General features: G+C 36.8%; 1 protein-coding gene across 1 annotated transcript in view; it reads left to right on the top strand.

Moving 5' to 3' along the window:
• The first annotated feature begins 12,329 nt into the window (after positions 1 to 12,329).
• Positions 12,330 to 22,225, top strand: part of LOC134850927 (uncharacterized) — a 41,582-nt gene continuing 31,686 nt past the window's right edge. Inside the window, exons 1-3 of the mRNA XM_063866743.1 lie at positions 12,330 to 12,839; positions 13,224 to 13,379; positions 13,660 to 13,822. Coding sequence (XP_063722813.1) covers positions 12,665 to 12,839; positions 13,224 to 13,379; positions 13,660 to 13,822 — 494 coding nt within the window. The 5' untranslated portion in view covers positions 12,330 to 12,664. The remainder of the gene's footprint in view (positions 12,840 to 13,223; positions 13,380 to 13,659; positions 13,823 to 22,225) is intronic.

The raw sequence follows: 22,225 nt of genomic DNA, 5'->3' as shown, positions 1-22,225 counted from the left end.
TGCAGTATAAATAAAATTTTGGGTGGCGAAAAATTTAAAATATTTTCAAAATTTTCTGGTAACTAATCAATCCAAAGAGTTTCAGGAGTGTTTTTTTGAGAAATTTTTTTCTTGAAAGCTTGTAAAGTGTCTTTCGCTTACTTTGTTTTCGTTGTTTGAACTTTGAAAAAATATAAACAGCAACTAAAAAATACTTGACTCCATTGTTTTGACTAGCTAACTTGTCTACAAAAGCCAAGTCCATACACCAGATTTCATTGGTATATTTGGAAAAAGTCTTCGAAAACGCCTGATTGGTGGACCAAATTTTGTATACGATGTCTTGCTTTAAAAGATTTGTTGTACTTTCTTTTTTGATAAAGTTTTGAGTTAAACCCTACGCAGCTCAACCCCTAGAATACAATCAGTTTAGTCTTACCTTTTCATATTTTGAAAAGGAACCAAATTCCTCTGTCTTTTGTTTTGGCGTTCTTGTTAATAACAAGTTTAGGTGGTAGTTGAGTTGCTTCCAAAATAGTCAATCGATTGTCTGGAAAATTGGTGTTTTTTTGCTTTAGTGCACACACAAAGTCTACGATAGATTCTTTTGTATCTCGTTTATCCAATATAATTTTTTCGGCTGAGTTTAATTCTAGCAAATTTCAAAAATAAATCAGAAAGGTGCTTATTGTAACTAGTTTTATACCTCGCATTTACAGCACTGTAAAAAAATCAAAATTTTTTTGTGCAATCTCCTCTTTTTCTTGTTTCTGTTCCAATTTTTGTTTTCTTTGAAGTGTACTTTCTGATTGATCAACTGAGTACGGAACTAAAACAAATTTTTCCATCCTATGTCAATCATTTAATGACAAAAAGGATGATGAGAGATATCAATTGTAATCCTTTAGTTGAACTTGAAATAATTATTATTTTGTGTAGAGGAACTCTTTTTTGCGTTAGAAAGTTTCTTTTTGGTATTTTACTTTGTCTTCATTCCCAAGGTTTTAGGGAAATTGTTTGAAATATTGAATGAATTGAGACGTATCGTGTACTCATCGTCTAAAATTTTTGACACTATTCCAGCTGGCTAGTCAAATTGTGTCTGAACTGAGCCACTATTAGAGCAAAACCTTAGTGAAACAACTGTTTTTGGGGTTAAATCATTAAGTAAAAGACCATAAGAAACTGATATTGCATCCTGATACCACACTTTCAATTGAGATCCTAGACCTAGTTGTTGACTTAATGTATTGATTTGTAAAACATCTCTCGGTGAGTTGAACAAGGTTATGTGTGTATTTTGTAATTCTACATCTCTTCCAAATTGCTTTGATGAAACAAATTGCGTTTGATGTAAAATGAAATCAGACCCCTGTGTCTCCCAGCAGTGGCAAAGTTTTCAAATTGTTTGGAATTTAAAATTTCATCACAAGAATCATCAAATATAAGCAGATACTTAGTTCCGTTATTGGGAAGATTTTTAATCAAGTAAAAATCTACCCCCTTGGAAAAATTTAAGGTTTTTTTTTGCATTTGACTATGAGGAGGTTATTAAAATTGATAAAAGTAAAAAATTGTTATCGTATGCTGGTTGAAAAGTACCAATTTTCAACCAGTTAAAAATAACTTGAGATTTTCCAGATCCACTTGGCCCAAGATGCGAAACAAAAATTCGTTCTTTGGTAGAGATTATTTTATTCATAGCTTCGGAGAAGGTAGAATATAACCAACTGTACCTGATCAGGTAGCTACCCAAACTGTCGTTTCTTCACATATTGTGGATAACATTATTCGACCGATTGCACATACTAGCATCTAAACTACAACAAAAATTTGGCACAAAAAAGAGATCTATTACTTGTACGTCCAAACAACTTACATGATTTTCATTCATTTTTTTCTTCGTCAAAAACAAAATTTCGTAAAATTACGAGTTTGTCAAATTGATTGACCATCTCAACTGTAGAAAGAAAAAGTTGACAATGACATTTAATCAAAGTTTTAAAAAGGTAGTACTATAAGATTATTATGATTAACATTTTGTTGCAAATGAACATTGAGTCCAAGTTCCGTATGCAAACGCTTTTCGTTCTGCTTAATGAATAGTTTTAGCATGACAAAAAGGGGAGTTGCTACACCTCCAATCATATTCGTCATCTTTGAATATCAAAAACTGAACTTTTGGGCCAGCGTAGTCATCCAAATCAATAATTTTTGTTACCAAAACTTCGGACAGAATCTTACGTTTTTCATAAATTTTTGCGGTAAATTCCATTTCTGTGGCTTCTACATTTTTCAATATTTTCTCAAGTTCAGTATATTTTTCGTAATCACTGCTCCAACTGTTTCTATGAAGATGCTTGTACACCAAGAAGATTGGGATGTAGGTTTGAATTTTTTGGGAGGAAGAAAGTAATATCGTACAGTTTTTCCATCGTTAAAAAATTCTAATTCTTTCACTATATCTTATATAACAATCCAAATCCAAAACAACCAGGCACATTCTGTTTAACGGTTTTCTCTGGAGTTTTTTTGTTAGAATGATTAACAATCGAACAATGCATATACTGATGAAGCAAATATATTAACAGATAAACAGAAAAGTTATACAATTACGTGACCAAGAAAGCATAAAATGGGGAGACTTGGTGCAACCTAATAACACACTGGTCTTTTTTCCGTAGTAGATTTTGCAGATCCAGCAGATTCAAGTAGAATGGCTTGTAGTCTATAGACTTTGGAGTTTGCAAAAAAAATAATCCAAACAGGAATTTCCGTATCAAACTAGACCTCCAAAAGGAAATTTTTTGTACATTTCTTTCAAATTGATGTCCGGGTCCAAAACAATACAGGTACAATAAAATATTTTTTTGTTTTCGTTTTTGACGGAAAATCTTGCTTTTTAACCTCGAAGTTCCTTAAAATTTGATTCAATTTCTGTACGTTCGTTTTCTACAGTGCATTCGCCAATAATGATGCAAGATTTTTTGAATGTCTCTACAAAACCTAGTAATGAAGGAAGTAACACAAATTTGTTTATCATATTCTTCTCTCTGTAGTTCTAAAGATTGATTATTTTTTCATTGATTTCCTTTTCTACGATATTCCATTAGATCTATCTTTTTTTGGTATTGGCTCAGTATTCTATGGAATTTTTTTTCTTCCATTATGCAGAGTCCACTCAAAATGATACATTTGTGAGTGTAGGTCCAAACTGTTTGCAAGTTTTGTAATTTTTAAGATTCTATAAAATTAGTGCAATGTTGTGGTTTTTTTTGTCGAATCTAAATTTAGGTAGGTTTGTTAACATTGTACTTCTTGATCGGGACTCACGTTTGTATTATCTTGTAAGTAGCTATGTCATACAATTTGCTGCAGTTGGCAAGCTCCTGATCCATAGAAGAGTCCTTGTCAGAAGTGAGTTCCAATATAGGAAGGAGTCCAACTTGTTCAGCATCGTGAACAACAGTATTTCTAATTGCCGAGATTGCTTCTCCTTCTTTTTCACCAAGATAGCCTGTCTTTTTTCGAGTTGTCCCAACTCATTTTTTTTGATTAGTTGAAAGCAGTCTTCAAAATGAATTTCCCCTTGTAGGATTTTTGGGACCAAGCAAATCTCCTAATTCTTGTTTGATTTCTTGAGAATTCAATATAATTGGGACTAATAACTTTTCTTGAGTACATTTTCAATAAGAGAACAGACTGGTCAGGTGAGAAGAAATGAGAGGAAATATTTTGAGATTAAATGAAAATGGAACTAAACAAAATGAGTCATTCAGGTAACCATAAAAGGAAATGAAATTATAAAGGGAGCTATCGTGTGAAGTATCCATATACGGAATTGTATAGGTGTTAGTGTTCCTATATACATCCACATTTCTCAGCAAAATCATTGATCCAGATGGCTGCTGATATGTCTCAAGCTCTTCCCTGCCCTTTTTCAGATTCTTGTCAAAAAACGCTTCTAATTCCGTTTCCAGTGATTTTTACGAAAAATATAAAAAACCTATAAAATTTGTGTCTCTACCCACAATTCTTACAGCTCTTTGAAAAATTGTAAGTTCTACATTTTCTGATTGGTTCATCTTTCGGTCAAATTTTTCAACGATTGGGTAATTTTCATTTCACATTCCAAAATTTCGATTATCTTTAGACTCTTTACAAATACAAATTTTTTTTTAAAGTTATTTGATCAACTAGCGATGTTTTCAAACAACTTCATCGCGCTGTTCATCACAATTTGAATTGGAAAGGAGCAGAAAAAAAGCCAAGTATTGCTAAGAAAAAAATGTTACGCAAAAAAATTCAAACGTCATTATTTAAGTTCTTACTAGAAACTAAGAAACAAGCTTCCACACAAACTATTGGTTCAACATTTCTGGAAAGGGTTCGTAAAGTACAAAACTCAAATTACGAACTTGAATTGTTTAAAGTAATTGATTGTTTTGTTTATAGCTACGGATTTGTAAATAGTAACCATGTCAAGTTTTCAATGAAAAATTAAAAAACTTTTGATAGTCTATTTTTTTTTCAAATGTTAACAAAAATACTGAAAAATTTGAAAAAAAAAATCAAAATAATGGAGGAAATTGCAAAAAATCTCTGGAATTTTGTAAGCCAGATGGTGTATTTTCGTCTGACTTTCATGAAGCTCTAAAAAACATTTCAATTTTTTTAAACAAATTCTGAAAAGTTTTTCAATTTTTTTGACAAGATGCAAAAATTTTTTCACTTTTTTGACAAAACGCGAGAAGTTTTTTAATTTTTTAACAACATGGAAAAAGTGTTTCATTTTTTTTGACAAAATATGAAAAGAGGAAAAGAGTTTCACTTTTTTCCTACAAAATGCGAAAAGTGCTTCTTTTTTTCTACAAATGCGAAACGTGTTTTAGTTTATTTGACAAAAAAATTAGGTTTTTTTTCACTTGTGTACGACTTTTCTATTGTTTTTTCTCTAATATGTGTGCAAAAATTAACTAAGTTTCCTAACATGTGTGCAAATTGGGAGCACTAATTTATGTTTTATTCTAATTGTTTTTCAATGGTTTACCCTGAATTCGCATTTTTTCTCATAAATAAATTGAAATTGGAAATTAATCAATTATAAAGAACAAAATAAGTATCAAACATCAATTATTTAGAAAAAAAATCAATCAAAGAGCTGTCGAGCAGCAGAAAAGTTCTGGAGGTTTTCTATACAACTCAGAGCTGGACGAGGTTCCATCGCTGGTGGTTATTGTGGAGGGGTGTTTTGAGGAGTTTTTGTTTCTGAGAAGCCCTCATCTCCATCTATTGTGATGGGGTTTTCGGCTGATCCCATCTCCCTCTCCCAAGGAAAGAGGAAATTGTTGACCTGTTGAGCGACATATCTAGAGTCAGGAATCTCGGGGTAGCTCATTCCCACATGGTCAGACACTTCTTCCATCATTTGCATTGTTCCAAGTTAGTTCTCTGTGATGGGTACTTGTATCAAATGATGCTCGTTGAAATCTCTTCGCATCACTCCCACCAAGTGCCAGACTTGGATTGGGATTTCCATTCATGCCAAAAACACTCCAGACACTGTTTCTCGTACTTGAATTTAAACTAGATCAGGCGAAAGTTCTACAGAGTACATAAGGTTGCTGTTTTGCACTGAGAAGATCATTTTGAGCAAAAAACTGAGTACAAGAAACAGCGTAAAAACAAGAAAGATTTAGAGCTGAGAGAGAGGGTAGCTGACGGTTTAATTATTGTAATTAAATTGTTTAGAGCTGAGAGAGGAGGTAGTTGACGGTAGTTAAGTTGAAAATGAAATGATTTTTAGTTAGGAGTGAGGGGTACCTTCAACCCGAATCAGAATTAATTTTTCATAATTATTCCGTAGCCGTGTCCAACCAGATTTTAGCTTTTTTAAATGGAAATTTTTATATATTAGTCGTGACCAATCGGAATCAAAGTTCCATTTTAAGATCTTTTTACATTTTGTTGTTTCCAATCTCAAAAACGTTCTTTTATGTTATGGTATTGTATCAAATAAGAGAACTATTTCAGGGACTTAAATTTTCCAAATAAGTAAAAACGTAAACGAAAGCAATCGCAAAAATTATTATTCAAAAGTTGCTTGCTCTAAAATTAAGAAATTTTGCCGATAAAAAAAAAGAAAATTAATATCAGTAGCATATCCACAATTTTTTTCATCAAGTTATTTGATTAAATTTTTTGTATGTAATCAATAAGAGTTTGCTGATTTTTAATTAGATTGTCAAGTTTTTTGTTTTAGATGTAAAGTTTTAGAAAAATTGATGTAAAACTGTAGTTGGAGAATTAGCCAGGCGAGGTATTGGAAAAATTGAGAAAACCGAGAAATTGTTATGGTTCAACAACCATATCCTTCACACAATTGATATTGATTCTTTTTTCAAGTGTTTTCGATGTCCTAGATGTGAAATTTTCTTCCACAAATCAGATCACTCCAACGAGCATCTAATCAGATGTAAAGATAGAGTGCGACATATTTTTCCCAAAAACGCGTACACACTACGTGAGACAATTTTCGAGAAACTCGACGGGTTCAACATTCCTTACGCCGAAGAACATAAATCATTTAGCAATATAGCAATCTTTGACTTCGAATCATTTGGTGTTCCCACGGACGAATTGAGAGCAACGGAAACAACTACTTGGATTGAAAATCATGTCCTCATTTCCATCTCAAAATGTTCAAACTTGCAAGATGATCCAATTTTCTTGTGTGAAAGATCCAGAACTCCTAATACTTGCTTTTGTTTCCAACTTGGAATTCTGGCTGAAAAAAAAACAACCAAAAACTACAAAGTTTCGAATCAGAACCAAGTTTCAAGAAATCAAAAACGCTGTTATTGATCGAGTCGAAAAGATTTTTGATAAACTCAACGCTAGAACTTGAACTACAAAACTAGAAGTCTTCAATTATGAAGATGAATGTTTTGAAAACGGAGAGGAGGATGACACGTCGACTCGTTTCTTGAGAATTCAAAAAACCAGCTGATCGGCTCGAAACAGCATTTAGAGCGTTATGTTATTACCTTACCGGTGTTAGTTTCAATAGCGGTAGATACGATCTAAACCGTATCAAGTTCTATTCAATCCAGTAATTTATATCTGATAAAGAAGTTGAACCAATAGTCATTAAAAAATGCAAAATATTTCATATCGTTCAAAATTGGAGATAAAAAAATTCTAGACATAATGAAGTTTCTTGCAGGAGCAACAACATTGGATTCGTTTCTGACAGCTTATAAAGCAAATGAAAACAAAGGTTTTTTCCCTACGAAAAGTTTGACAGTCCATACAAGCTGGAATGTATAGAATTGCCTCTATATGAAACTTTTTCCTGCAAACTGAGAAAGCACAACCCTCTCGAGAAAGTTTCCAACGATTACCAAAAACTGGCTAATGGAGGACGTGATCACTAAAGTGTGTTTTACCAAAGAGAGAGAGAGAGAGTTTTACCATGATAAGGGCCATGACATGCTGAAACTGGGATTAACGCTTCCAAATCTTGCAAATATCTGCTTACACAAATCGACAAATCACAAATTCTACCCGTTCTTTGAAGGAGACAAGGACTTATACGAGAAAATTAGAGAAGACATGACTGGTGGTCCATCAATAGTTTTTACGCGAAAAGCTGTTATCGATCAAACTTATATCCGTAACTCGTCAATTGTTTGCTGACAATAGTTGGAATTGACTCTAGCCGATTATATTCATTCTCAATGTGTCAAGAGATGCCAACCGAACTTTACACAAGATGGGAGTTGGACTCTGAAACTGATCGATTGAAAGCTAGAGATAACAGAACAAGAAATTTCGAGAACATGGTTATGTCCTTCTATCAAGAATTGAGACCAGAGTGTAAAATTGAGAGTTTTTACACAGCCGGAAAGCAGAAAATAATTGACTGATTCCATGTTGAAGGCTACTGCGATCACTGTAAAACAGTATTTGAAGCTATGGTTTCCTACTATCACTTCTGCTTATGCCTAGAAACCCGTCTATTTTTGTCAGAACAAGCTATTGAAAGGGGAAATAAGAAGCAAGAAATGGATGAGATGAGACGAGAGTACATAAAAGAAAGAGGTTACAATATTCAAGAAATGTGGGAGTGTGCCTGGTAGGAACATTTTAACACAGATTCTTCAGTCAAGAATCATGTCAAGACAAGTTGGCTTTATGAAAGACCTTTGTCTACTGATTCTTTACTTGAAAAAACAAAAAACGGATCTATTTTTGACTATGTGCAATGCGATTTAATAGCTCCCGACCAGTTGAAGCCCACATTCTCAAATTTTCCTACAAAATTTTAAAACATATATATTGACCTCTGCCATAACCATATTGCAGAATACATGAAAAAAATCTGGTGAAGAAAAAGATTTGCTGAAAAAACCACAACGAATGTTGATTTCCAGTTTTAAATTAGAAAACTGCACAACCATTACACCCTTTCTTAACTTCTTTCTAAACTTTGGACTGCAATGTACACAAATTTTTCGGTTTGTTGAGTACACACCTGAGAAATATTTCAACAATTTTGTTCAACGCGTACACACTACGTGAGACAATTTTCGAGAAACTCGACGGGTTCAACATTCCTTACGCCGAAGAACATAAATCATTTAGCAATATAGCAATCTTTGACTTCGAATCATTTGGTGTTCCCACTGACGAATTGAGAGCAACGGAAACAACTACTTGGATTGAAAATCATGTCCTCATTTCCATCTCAAAATGTTCAAACTTGCAAGATGATCCAATTTTCTTGTGTGAAAGATCCAGAACTCCTAATACTTGCTTTTGTTTCCAACTTGGAATTCTGGCTGAAAAAAAAACAACCAAAAACTACAAAGTTTCGAATCAGAACCAAGTTTCAAGAAATCAAAAACGCTGTTATTGATCGAGTCGAAAAGATTTTTGATAAACTCAACGCTAGAACTTGAACTACAAAACTAGAAGTCTTCAATTATGAAGATGAATGTTTTGAAAACGGAGAGGAGGATGACACGTCGACTCGTTTCTTGAGAATTCAAAAAACCAGCTGATCGGCTCGAAACAGCATTTAGAGCGTTATGTTATTACCTTACCGGTGTTAGTTTCAATAGCGGTAGATACGATCTAAACCGTATCAAGTTCTATTCAATCCAGTAATTTATATCTGATAAAGAAGTTGAACCAATAGTCATTAAAAAATGCAAAATATTTCATATCGTTCAAAATTGGAGATAAAAAAATTCTAGACATAATGAAGTTTCTTGCAGGAGCAACAACATTGGATTCGTTTCTGACAGCTTATAAAGCAAATGAAAACAAAGGTTTTTTCCCTACGAAAAGTTTGACAGTCCATACAAGCTGGAATGTATAGAATTGCCTCTATATGAAACTTTTTCCTGCAAACTGAGAAAGCACAACCCTCTCGAGAAAGTTTCCAACGATTACCAAAAACTGGCTAATGGAGGACGTGATCACTAAAGTGTGTTTTACCAAAGAAAGAGAGAGAGTTTTACCATGATAAGGGCCATGACATGCTGAAACTGGGATTAACGCTTCCAAATCTTGCAAATATCTGCTTACACAAATCGACAAATCACAAATTCTACCCGTTCTTTGAAGGAGACAAGGACTTATACGAGAAAATTAGAGAAGACATGACTGGTGGTCCATCAATAGTTTTTACGCGAAAAGCTGTTATCGATCAAACTTATATCCGTAACTCGTCAATTGTTTGCTGACAATAGTTGGAATTGACTCTAGCCGATTATATTCATTCTCAATGTGTCAAGAGATGCCAACCGAACTTTACACAAGATGGGAGTTGGACTCTGAAACTGATCGATTGAAAGCTAGAGATAACAGAACAAGAAATTTCGAGAACATGGTTATGTCCTTCTATCAAGAATTGAGACCAGAGTGTAAAATTGAGAGTTTTTACACAGCCGGAAAGCAGAAAATAATTGACTGATTCCATGTTGAAGGCTACTGCGATCACTGTAAAACAGTATTTGAAGCTATGGTTTCCTACTATCACTTCTGCTTATGCCTAGAAACCCGTCTATTTTTGTCAGAACAAGCTATTGAAAGGGGAAATAAGAAGCAAGAAATGGATGAGATGAGACGAGAGTACATAAAAGAAAGAGGTTACAATATTCAAGAAATGTGGGAGTGTGCCTGGTAGGAACATTTTAACACAGATTCTTCAGTCAAGAATCATGTCAAGACAAGTTGGCTTTATGAAAGACCTTTGTCTACTGATTCTTTACTTGAAAAAATAAAAAACGGATCTATTTTTGACTATGTGCAATGCGATTTAATAGTTCCCGACCAGTTGAAGCCCACATTCTCAAATTTTCCTACAAAATTTTAAAACATATATATTGACCTCTGCCATAACCATATTGCAGAATACATGAAAAAAATCTGGTGAAGAAACAGATTTGCTGAAAAAACCACAACGAATGTTGATTTCCAGTTTTAAATTAGAAAACTGCACAACCATTACACCCTTTCTTAACTTCTTTCTAAACTTTGGACTGCAATGTACACAAATTTTTCGGTTTGTTGAGTACACACCTGAGAAATGTTTCAACAATTTTGTTCAACTTGTTGTTGATGCTCGACGAGAAGGAGACGAGAATCCACATTCTGGAGTTGTTGCTGAGACGAGGAAACTTCTCGGTAATAGCTCGTACTGTTATCACATTATGGGCAGATACAGACAAAGATCTCGGCAATGAGAAGACACACAATGCAGTATATGATAAATTTTTCAAGCTTTCAAGCAATTGAGCAAAAAAACACTTAATTGAATTAGAACTGTTGAAGTCAGCAATCAAACATAGAGAACCAATTATTGTAGGCTTTTTCATTCGTCAATATGCCGAACTTAGAATGTTGGAGTTATACTACAATTTCTTCCACAAGTATGCGATGAGAAAAATTTCGAGGAATTGGAGATTGACACGGACTGTTTGTATCTACCATTAGCAGAAGATAACATAGACGATTGTTTATTACCTGAGAAGAAAACTCAGTAGACACTGTTTCGTCGAAATGATTGTAGAGGCGACTTTATAGCTAATGCATAGAGGAATTTTTTCCACGTAAATGCTGCCCTGTTCATAAAAAGCATGAAAAACGTTAAGCTGGATTATTCGACGAAGAGTTTCGCTGTACTGAAATGTTGTGCCTGTGCAGCAAGACGTATTGCTCCTATTATAGTAAAAGCGACAAATTTAAATTTACTAGCAAAAGACTCAATTAAAGAACGCTAGAAGATACTGGGGATGAATCAATGTCCAAATACAGATGAGTTCTTGATGAAGCTGTAAATTTCAAGTCGACGAATCGCGGATTGAAAATCTCCATCCATTTAGTCGGAACAGATGAACAAACTAAAAAAGGACTCAGTTACTTTTACCCGAAAAGGGAAGTACTTAATGATGGAATACATACTAAGCCTTTGAACCTGTAAATTTAACCTGAAAACTGCAGTAAAATTTTGTACGATGCAAGGATTTTTATGTTATTCAACTTTTCAACTGTAATATGACAATTTACACTAGTTTAATTTTTTTAATGAAAAACTTCATTTCTTCTTCGGCGCTTCAGTTAGGTTTCAGCATAGTTTCAGACACTTTAAATATAAACTCAAATGGTTTAGAACAATATCAAAAAAATATCTTAGTCCTTTGAGAAAACTATGCCCTATCGGATTGGCGCCGAAAAATTTTTCTGAAACTTACCATCTCAAACCTATGGTAAAACCTATAACCCATCTTAATACATAGGAAATCCATTCGCTATCTTAATACATTGGTTGGTGACCGGATACTCCATTCCCTAATTTAATACATAAAGGTCACCGCTCACCCTCCCCCCTCCTCCTCACTTACGCCTCAACATATACTACTACTAACAATAATATTCTCAAGCAACTTGAGGGCCTCTCATTCAATTTCGGTTTTTAGTTCTTTACTTTAACCTTTTCATCTAATTTCTTTTGATCTGATCAAAGCTTTTACCGCTACTAATTGTTGCCATGCCCTTGAAGTCAAATCTCAAACTGCAATTTGCGAGATTATTGCGACCTAACTTTCCGGTTTTTTTATATGAGCAAATCCAAGTTTATTTTTTTCTTGGAGCAAACATAGAAGTATAAAGCGAAGTTCAAAAAACAATTTTTATGGAAAAATTTTAGTCGTAAAGTTTTTATAAATGGAAAAAGCTTATCATACTACGCGCAGTTTTCTGTACGTACGGAATTGCATGAATAAAATTATTTATATATGGTAGTTAAAAGAAAGTTGTGAGATGTCGACATCATGAGAAAGTGAATATTTGTTTCTTCAAGGCAGGTTTGTTTGAACTACAATGTATATTTTATTGTTACTTTCACCACTACACGCAGATACAGAACCATGATAATTCAGTTTGGTTCTAAAACATTCTGGAACTCATAACTTATAGATGGTGTAATACTAAAACATCGTTTGTACAAAATCAGCTCGACAAAACATGTAAAAACTGATATAACTTCAGTTGATTTGGATTAATAATGCCTTTCAAATTGGTACAAAAACGATTGAATATTATTCTCTGCTATACATTTGTGTCCGAGCGAGCTTAGTTTTCTCGTCTATTTTTGTTGAGTTGTTGTTAACTAATAATGGGGGTAGGATCCAGCTCGGGCAAGCTCTCCTTCGTGCCCCAGGGGGGTCTGTGTCCGGGGGAGAAGGTGAAGGTGGGGGTGAATAAGCAGAGGCTACAGATCCTCCAGAAGGGACACGGAGGCTACAATGAGGAGATGGATTATATCCTGGACAGGCACCTCCTGCTAGAATGTTAGTTTAACCCTTCTCAACTACCATTTTCTGAATTGCTCTGAAACATTCGGAACTGTTCGTTTAAACAAAGTCAGCATTTATAATTCGACCAAGTTGGAAAAAATAGCTTGAGTAAATTCCATGGGAACTACAAAAAAGTTCGCATCATTTAGCAAGCCAAATAAGCACATAATACAACAACTCAAAAAGTTGATAGAACAAATTTCAAAATGAAACTTAATATATCTGGTCATTAAAACGTCTTAAAATAATTTATGTCGGAAGGACTTCGCTGGAATTTTATTAGAATCCAGTAAAAACGAGGTGTAAGCAATTTCTTACTGTCCTTTGACGGTATCCGTGACTGTATGACAAACACTAACGTGACTGTGACTTATGCAGGCTTTGACAAGGACGGAGATGCGATGGTGTCGTACAATAATGGGAGGGGGTTCTACATCAACTCGCAGGCACTGCAGAGGGTTGGGGAGAGGGAGGAGTTGCAGATATGCTGTGGGGACAGGGTGCAGATTACAGTGGACGACAAACAGCACACGGGTCAGTTTTTACTTAGAATATATGATACGTCAGTTGATACGTCAGTTGAACGAACTGGATACCACAGTTCTCATATTGGCCTCATTTTTAACATTCTCATTCAAGCATAAAATTTAGATTCAGTCATAAAAATCAACCATCCATCTCTTTATACTCTAATTTTGCTGAAATGATCCTCAGAAGAACAAAATCAACGTCATAATCAACTGTTACTAAATCAAAAACTCATTGATTAGATCGGTGATTAGATCGGATTTGATGATTACTCTAGTTGCTTAAGGTCTGCACTGGTTGGACGAGGAGCCAGCAAGCGTGGGATGCAGCTCTCTGGTGGGGTGCAAAGGGGTAGTCTTCAACGTGGAGGGTCCCTTCATCCATACTGCCCTCATTCTACCCAATGGAACCGTACACAGAGCCAACTGCTTCAAGGAGAACCTCAAGTGGTAACAACAGTTCACCTTTGTTCGCAACGGTTTGCATTAAACTCAACTGTCGAAAAAGTTCATATGCTTAAATTGATATTGCATTCCAGTGTAACTTCAACCTTTAACTTTAAAAACGTTTGTCTTCAGACTCTGTGACGGTAAAACACTATTTTTTGCTTTTTCGAAGCCAGGCTTGGCGTGCATATAGGTCATTTGAAGAAAAATTATTCGATCAGCCAAATGAAGAAGCATGACGACCGACTTGATGAATGGCGACACAACAGCTGAAAAAAATTCAATCTTTAAGCAAGCACACGAAGACAAATTTAAAGAAGAGCTCAATGCATTGAAGAACATAATCCAACCAATGCAACCAAAAAACTTTAAAAAATCATGACAACTTTGAACTTTATTTTTTATCATTCTAGACATTAAGTAGGAGCTGTTAATAAGTAAAAAAAATATGAAGATTTGCAACTTAAATTCATTCAGTTATAGTTATGTCTGATACGAATCTGACCTCGAAATCATGAGAGAGTTAGAGACTCATAGATAGCTAATGATTACGCTTTTGTAAGTATTCAAACAGATTAGACATCTATATGTTTAAGTTAAGTCCTTGTTGTATCAAGTATGTTTATTAAACAGAGCTAAAGTTCTGTGTTTTAGTACTGACAGTTTTCCATGGATATCCCATATATCTGTATGGATAATATCCCCCCTTTTTCGGATATGATGACATCATCTTAAATCTGCTTTTTCCGGGATGTGTGTTCCTGTGGTGTTCTTTTCGAGTCCTGTCACCGAAGTTTTTTCCTTACTGAGGCTTTCCGCTGTTGGCGTCGCTTCGATCGCTTTCTGCTCCGTACTAGTTCGTTTTTGTCCAATTTTGTGGCTCTTTGCTTTCAGTCGGGTTTTCCTCTAACTTTGTTTTGGGAATCGAACTTGGTGCGAATCGATGTCTTTTAGAAATTTGATGCTCGGATATGTTGTAATTGTTATGGTCGGTCAAGTACGTACCTTCAGCTGACCACTTTTTGTGACGACGAATGCAATAGCTGTCGTCGGGGCTGATTGTGGTATTCTTTGTTCTGTCCTTCTTGTGGTTCTTAGTACGTAGTGGTTTGTTCCGCTCGTATGTTCTCTGGAATTTTCTGATTTAAAATGGCTTCAATGCATTCGATGTCAATTGATATGCCTGTGTGTCTTCATGGCTTGGGTTTGCATGGAATTGTGTGTCCTCCGTTTGGAATAGTTCAGTAGGCGTAATGTTGCCTATTGTGTTTCCGATATCCTAGCTGTGACTGTTTCTTTAAAAGATCAGATGTTTTCAAAAAACATATAATCAGATGTAAAGATAGAGTGCGACATATTTATCTCAAAAACGCGTACACACTACGAGAAACAAAATTTTGAGAAACTGGACTGATTCAACATTCCTTACACTGAAGATCAGAAACTATTTGGTAATGTAGCAATCCTTGACTTCGAATCAATTTGTGTTCCCACAGAAAAATTGAAAGCAACCGTGTTGTATGATCGAGTGGTTGTGTCGTCGATTTGATTAATCGGGATTGCGTTTTCGAATTTTTTGGCTAGGGTACTGGTTCTAGTCCTTGTAGAATGTCGACAGCCTATGGTGATATTTTCGACCGGCATGCGTTTGAGGTCGATGAGTTTTGCGGCTAGCGGCTGGTTTTTGGGGCGACAGTTTTACGTAGTTGTTACTGGTTTCTCGTAGTTCGGAGTCGTTCGATGACAAGGAGATTGACATGTCGCGTTATTTTTGTCTAGTTGGGATGTTAGTTCCTCCTTTTTTTCCTTTGTTTTTCGATTTGGGCTTATTTGGCTTTTGTCATAACTGATTTGAATATCCGTTGGAGTTCGAGTTCTTGTCTGTTCATTGCCTGTCTATTATTTCTTCAATGTTTTTTGGCGGTGGACGCTTTATATGCTACAAAGTCTGGGCTTTTGTGCCTAATAACGCGCGGCTGTTTACCGTCCTCCAGTTTCTACGCAGTCTTTTGTTCTATCCACGCAGTGAGTAGTTATTGGTAGATCCGTTTTAGAACACCCCAGGGCTTTTGCTTTTGCGAGATATTGTCCCGGATTTTCTAGCTACTTGTTCGATACGCTTTCGCAGTTTGGGGTCAAAATTGCGTTGTGGTCCCTCAAATCGATCTTTTACGAAGACAAGAGGCACCCTTTCCAATTTTTTTTTCTGTGCGGTTAGCTAACGGATTGGATTTAGTGTTCTTAGTGTTGCCATGTCAATTTTTGGATTTTCCGCCAGAAACTATTGTGTTACCTTTACCATATCGTGTGGTATGTTTTTTAAAGGTAGATGCGCACCTATTGTAAGAAAAATTTTTCAGTCTCTGATCAAATTCCTCATCGCTGCTATCCAGGCTAATTGGTTTTTCTGACAAGATCAAGGTGTCCGTTGTTGTTTTCTTTTCTTTCTCTGGCTTTTGACTGTATTTCCAGTCGGTTGTGATTGCGTTTTCTGGGACTGTATCCTCCACCAGTGGGTTGTTTGTTGGTTCGGGTAGGTAGGGGAACTGTTCTTTATACACAAGATTCAGCTCGTCTTCGCTATTTTGTTCCCAATTCCACATTGCTTCGGCCGGTAGTACAGGTTTAGAAAAAAAATTTTCGTCTAAAAACAAAATTTTTGAGTTTTCCCATTAAGAAGTTAGACGCTTTGTTTGATTGGCAAACAATACTTAGTGGTGTGTTGGGCTTACGCCCATAATTGGCTTCAAATGGTGCAAGCATTCGATCGCAATTTTCTGGTAGCATTCGGTGTAATACGCAGCGTTTTGTTTAATTCAGCCACATCTGACGCTGATTTATTTTGGCCGACTTTGATGAGTGACAGTCTAGTTTTCAATGTTGTAATTAATCTTTCGACCATACCCATTGAGCGGTGGTCGTCGACCGGTGCGATTTTTAATTTAATGTTATTCAGTTTTTGCAGTATATCATAAATTTTTTCGATCTGTGCCCTTGGACTTAGTCGCAACGAATGCGTCGAGGCACTCCATGGTTTACAATGTATTTCCATAAGTTTTATGATTTTTCCGCTTTATAATTAGCAACAAATGTTGCCGACACAACATCACTAGCAGTGGCCTACTCCAACTGGTATGTAAACATCTATACTGTTTTCATCTGGTAGAAGCTCCGCGAAATCCAGCTGGGTTTCTTCATTCGGTTCCACCACCGCATCAAGAGCAGTGAAGTTTTTGTTTCCAGAGATTACTTTAAGGTTTTTACCCTTTGTTCGGCAATTTTGGCAGTTTTCGGCTGTTGCTACAATGTCTCTGTGTAGGTACGGATACCATACGTGTCTAGCCGCCTCTAAGATACAGCCCTGGCCTGGGTGTTTTAAGTGTAGTGAATCTAAAATAATTAGCCTGAGTTGCTTAGGAATGACTGCCCGCTCGTCGTAGAGTAGAATTTTGTCTCGCACTGACAATCGGTTTCATACGTTATAAAAGTACGGACCGTAGCATGCTTTGATGTTCTTGAATTTCGAAGCAATTTAGGAAATCTTCAAAAACCGCTCCGACAAATGTTCATCCGAGTAAGCTGGGTGTTGAGGCTTGACCACTGGGTGACTTAAGTTTTAGTCGATTAGCCCCATTTTGCTACCTGGGAGGTGTTTGGTATCAAAGTCGAAGGGTAGCAGGCGGTCTATCCACCTTGTTAGACAGCTTTGATATGTTTTGTTAGTTTTTTTGATTTGGAGTGCACTACTAGAGAATGATGATGTGTAATCAAAGTATATCTTCCACCACATAATTACTATTTGAAGTGCTCAACGGCCAGCACCGCAGCCAGTAGTTTCAATTCGTTCACGGAATACTTACTTTGACATGTGTTAAGAAAGCACGATTCATACGCAATTGTAGCCCAGCCATCGGGTGCTTCTTGTTCGAATCCCGATGCAATTCCGTCTCCGCAGGTATCGCATACTAATCTAGGTGGACGGAACCCATAAACCCTGAAATTGCATGAATGTTTTCGGATAAAGGAGTTTTGTTATGGCTTTGGTTTTTCTGTGCATTAGTATTGTGCCAAACTCATTGATAACGATTCCTAGCCAATCCGATTTTCTACGTTAGAATTTGCACTTTTTTATGGATATGACCATGTTTTATCTAATTTATCTAACACTTTTTCAGTTTCTCCATGTGGTGTTCTTCTGTTCTGTGAGATATAATCAATACATCATCTTAAGACGCGAATGTGTCATTTTCATTAATCGATGTTAGATCAATGGCTATCTGGAATTCTGCGGGCATATCCATAAGCTCGTAGAATCCAATTTGGAACTGATATATTCCTGTCACTTGGCCTTGGAATATGTTGAAATTACACAGCGTTCTAGTTGTATCATTTAGTTATAGTTTACTGTATGCATACCGGAGATAAAGAGTTGAAAAAAGGTAGTACCGAGCTCGGATTGCCTGCTTGTACCGATTGAGCTACGTTGTCGAAGAGGAGGTCTATGTTTGGCATTTGATATTTGTTTTTATGGAGTGTCTTGTTTGTTTGTTTTGAATCCATTGCCAGTTTAAGAGTTTTGTTTTTTTGAGCTTTACGATATGACCCTGGATGTGGATTGATTTTCTCCGTCATAATCAATTGCTTGTTTAAGGGTTTTTGTCTCCGCCAGTAAGGTTTATTGCACCTCATCTATGGCTGTATATAAGTCGCTCTGTAGTCGCTTAAGAATTTCGTAGTGAGCCATAGGCCAAAGTCTGTTGTTTCTTACCTAGTTGGATATTGTTTTGTCTAATGAGTTATCATCCCCGACAAAAATTGCTGACTTACCACGTGGTTTTTGTTGGTGAAATTGGATGCCAATTAGGGTTAAAATTTTTCTATCGTGGTTGTTTGCCCTCTTGTCGTCTACCACGATTAAGGATGCGGTGTTGAATGTCCAGCCTCCTGATGCAATTGGGGTGATAATCCCTCCAAAAGGTAGTGTTTTGTACCCGCTGTAGCACACCAACCTGTTCGCTTCGTCTTTATCTCCAGTTGAATTCTCCTAGCGTTTTTGACGGAATTTTGTGATGCGGTAGCAATTTTGTTGTTTACGAATGACGTTGGGGATCCTGTATCCGCAATAAAGACCAGGTTGTTGTTGCCTGCTTTTACTCTAATCAAGTGTCCCATCAGATCGTCCTCCGTTACTTGTCTTACGTGTCTGTTTTGGAAGTGGGTAGCGTTTGTTGTTGTGTGATACGGGTGGATAAGATCGCAACTTGGAATGACATCTCCTGCCTGTTTATAGCTGTGAATACTCAAAGAACGGTTGTAAAACAAGAATCAATTCTCCTTGTTTATGTTTAATAGTAATGTAAATAATATAGATAGTTCAGTACTTAGATAATGTCATGACAAATCTTTTATATACAACTTAAATCTTTCATAAGTTGTAACAGAATGAATAAGAGCTTATAGTGATAAATCTATAAAGGATTGGCAGGTCGGTCACGACCTTGATAAACAAAAAGGCAAGTTTAGCACACTAATGACGTCATAATAATCTAATAAACTACGCCACACCACATTTCCCCCTCTCGGGAAAAATTCAAACAACGTTTGAATTTCTTTACAGTAAGAAAAAAAAACTAAATGTGCCCTCACAGACGATAAACAATACTTCTTGTATCAGATAAACACTAAGAGTTTTACAAATTAACTGATGTGACTTGAGTGAGAAAACGAAAGTTTTGCAAGTTTTATTTAGATCGAAGGTACGAAAGTTTTATTTGTCTGACCGACGCAATGGATGGTCGGAAGAACTCTTTTTAGGGAAGCGTGTGAATTTTCGATATAAGCCTTCGGAATTATCGGGAAGAACAACCAGAGACTGTCCTGCTTGGTTCACCGGTTCTGAATCAGCCACGACAAAGCGAACTTTCTTGTCCGGCGAAGCAGGAGTTGACGGAGGTGTAGACATCGACTGTGATTGAGTAATATTCACGGAATGTCTGATGGGGCTACCGTAAAATGTGGTCTGTTTTTTCCGTCGAGAAGAGGCACGAGACGAATTCGAAGAGGATGAGACATTTCCATCCGGTTCGGACATTATGACGGGACCGCCGTGGGTGGGAAAGCCCGATGCTGCCAAATTTGTCGAAGTTCCTTCTTGAGATTTCGGAATTGAAGATTCATCGTCTGAAGAAATAGGGATGAGGTCTGGACATACTGGATTTTTTATGACTGAAATTGGTGACTTTGGTTTAATACTAATGGGAACCTCCGTTCCTTGATTTCCAGACGTGGAAGAAGATGCTGTTAAGTCTATTACTGGAGTAGAGTGTTGTGGAGAAGGGATAGTCTGTACACCTGGAGCCTCCGAGACTGAAGTTTCCTTTGACTTAGTCGACACAATTTGGCCACAAGATGGAGTATATGAAGTTGGCAGAGATGGGAATTTTGGATGAGCAGGAATCTTTACCGTTTTAGCTGTGATACGTTGGCGAGAACTCGATTATTTGAGAAGCCGATTGTCTTCTGATGATGACGGTGAAGATGACACAATGGGGCGTTTCTGCCCCTTCTTGACAGGCGTTAGTTGTTTGCCTGAAAAACTTAGATCGGTTGATTTAAGACGTACCGCCAAATGACTTCTTTTAATCACTTTTCCCTTATCAGAAATGTATGTGGACCCAGTAATCCGCACGATTTTGCCCTTAAAAGGTTTGAAAAGTTCTCTGCCAGACTTCCTATTTAGAAATTTCCTAAATATTTCGACTTTATTTGGTTCATTCAATACTAAGTAATCCAAATTACGTTTTGGTAACGACGGGCGAATTTGATCCGTTTGCATCTGGTTCCTAAATCTAAGGGTACCAGCAGACAAATTGGAGCGAAGGGTGGCTGCGAGGACTTGATTCCTTTCCGTCAGCGTCTTCAATGCTTTGACTCCCTCAAGGTCAGCCACTGATTGGCGGAATGTGCCAGGTTCTCCAGAGCGCGGTCGTGAGGTGTATACGAAACTGAATCCGTCGGTCCACCAAAGTATGGAGACACCGTCGGGCTTGTTTGCCCCTTCCTGACCACTTTTATCCTCGGTCGGCTATCGCACTGCTCCCGACGCTGTTCGGGTGTTAATAGGTCCCGTTCCAATTGTTCGTTATCTAAATTAACGCCCGTAGATAAACGCTCAGCCGCAATAGATAGCTCCGTATTCGGAGGACGGCCAAAATGAAGCTCAAACGGTGAAACCCCAGTAACAGAATTTTTTGTAATCCGAATATCTTCAATAATATTTCTAAGAGTATCTTGAACATTTGAAAAATCCGAACTCAACCGCGAGGCGCCCAAACGACGTTTAATCGTTTGGATCGACCTTTCTACTAGACCGCAACCACGATGGTCCCCCACCGGGCAGAAATATTGTGCAATATTTTTATCTTGACAAAAATTTTGCACTAATTTGTTCTTAAAACCAGAATATTGGTCAGTTTTGATAGATTTGGGGATACTATGCTGTTGAATATACGATTTAAGAAATTTAATAATCTTCCGTCTTCCCGTAGAACGTGTAATCATAGCTGACGGATATTTTGAGTAACGGTCGATCGCGACCAAGGTATACATACTGTTACCAAACGAATCGAGTAGAGGGCCTGCGTAATCGAGCTGCAGCTCTTCATTAGGACCAGACAAAAGGGGTAAAGGCTTCGAAGAGTTAAATGAAGCGTTCGCTTTCAAATTCTTACCAAACTTCGTGCACTGGGGACAATCTTTGCAAAGCTGGACAATATCTCGATGCATTCGGGGCCACCAGATGTATTGCGCAGCATCAACCATGGCTAACTGACCCACATGCGACCTATGTAGCCGAGACAATAATGGTTTTCGTAGGCACATGGGTATAGCGATCCTATTGTCTACAAAAATACAGCCATCAACCACCGCTGCACAATGCCAAAAGGATTTTATGTAGGAATCGATACGACAAAATCCTTTTTAGTCCCGGTTAATGATTGCTCGTTTCATGAGGCATAGACTGGCATCTTCGTCCGTAAGTTCCGACGGTACATCGAAATCCAAAATGCCCATCAACCCGGTTAACGATTTCTGGTCCTTAGCGACCACTGGTGACTTCAAAATTTCTAAACTATGAACTGACTGAGATTGACGAATTGTTAAAGTAGTTTTCCTGGCTCAATTTTCTTCCACTGTCTCATCTGACTCAGCTTCTACATTCGCTACGTTCTTAGAATTACAGCATTTGGCAAAGTGACCTTTCTTGCTACAGTTCCTACAAGTGACATTTCTGGCTGGACAACTATGCTTGTGATTTGCTGAAAATCTATTGCCACAGAAATAACACGACTTCGATTTCTCGTTGTTCCCCTTTGACTTACTGTTCTGTGTCGACTAATCCTATCA

The sequence above is a fragment of the Symsagittifera roscoffensis genome, chromosome 7, assembly GCF_963678635.1.
Source record: "Symsagittifera roscoffensis chromosome 7, txSymRosc1.1, whole genome shotgun sequence".
NCBI lineage: Eukaryota > Metazoa > Xenacoelomorpha > Acoela > Convolutidae > Symsagittifera > Symsagittifera roscoffensis.
Note: the sequence above shows the minus strand (reverse complement) of the source record. Positions and strands in the feature narration are given on the sequence as shown.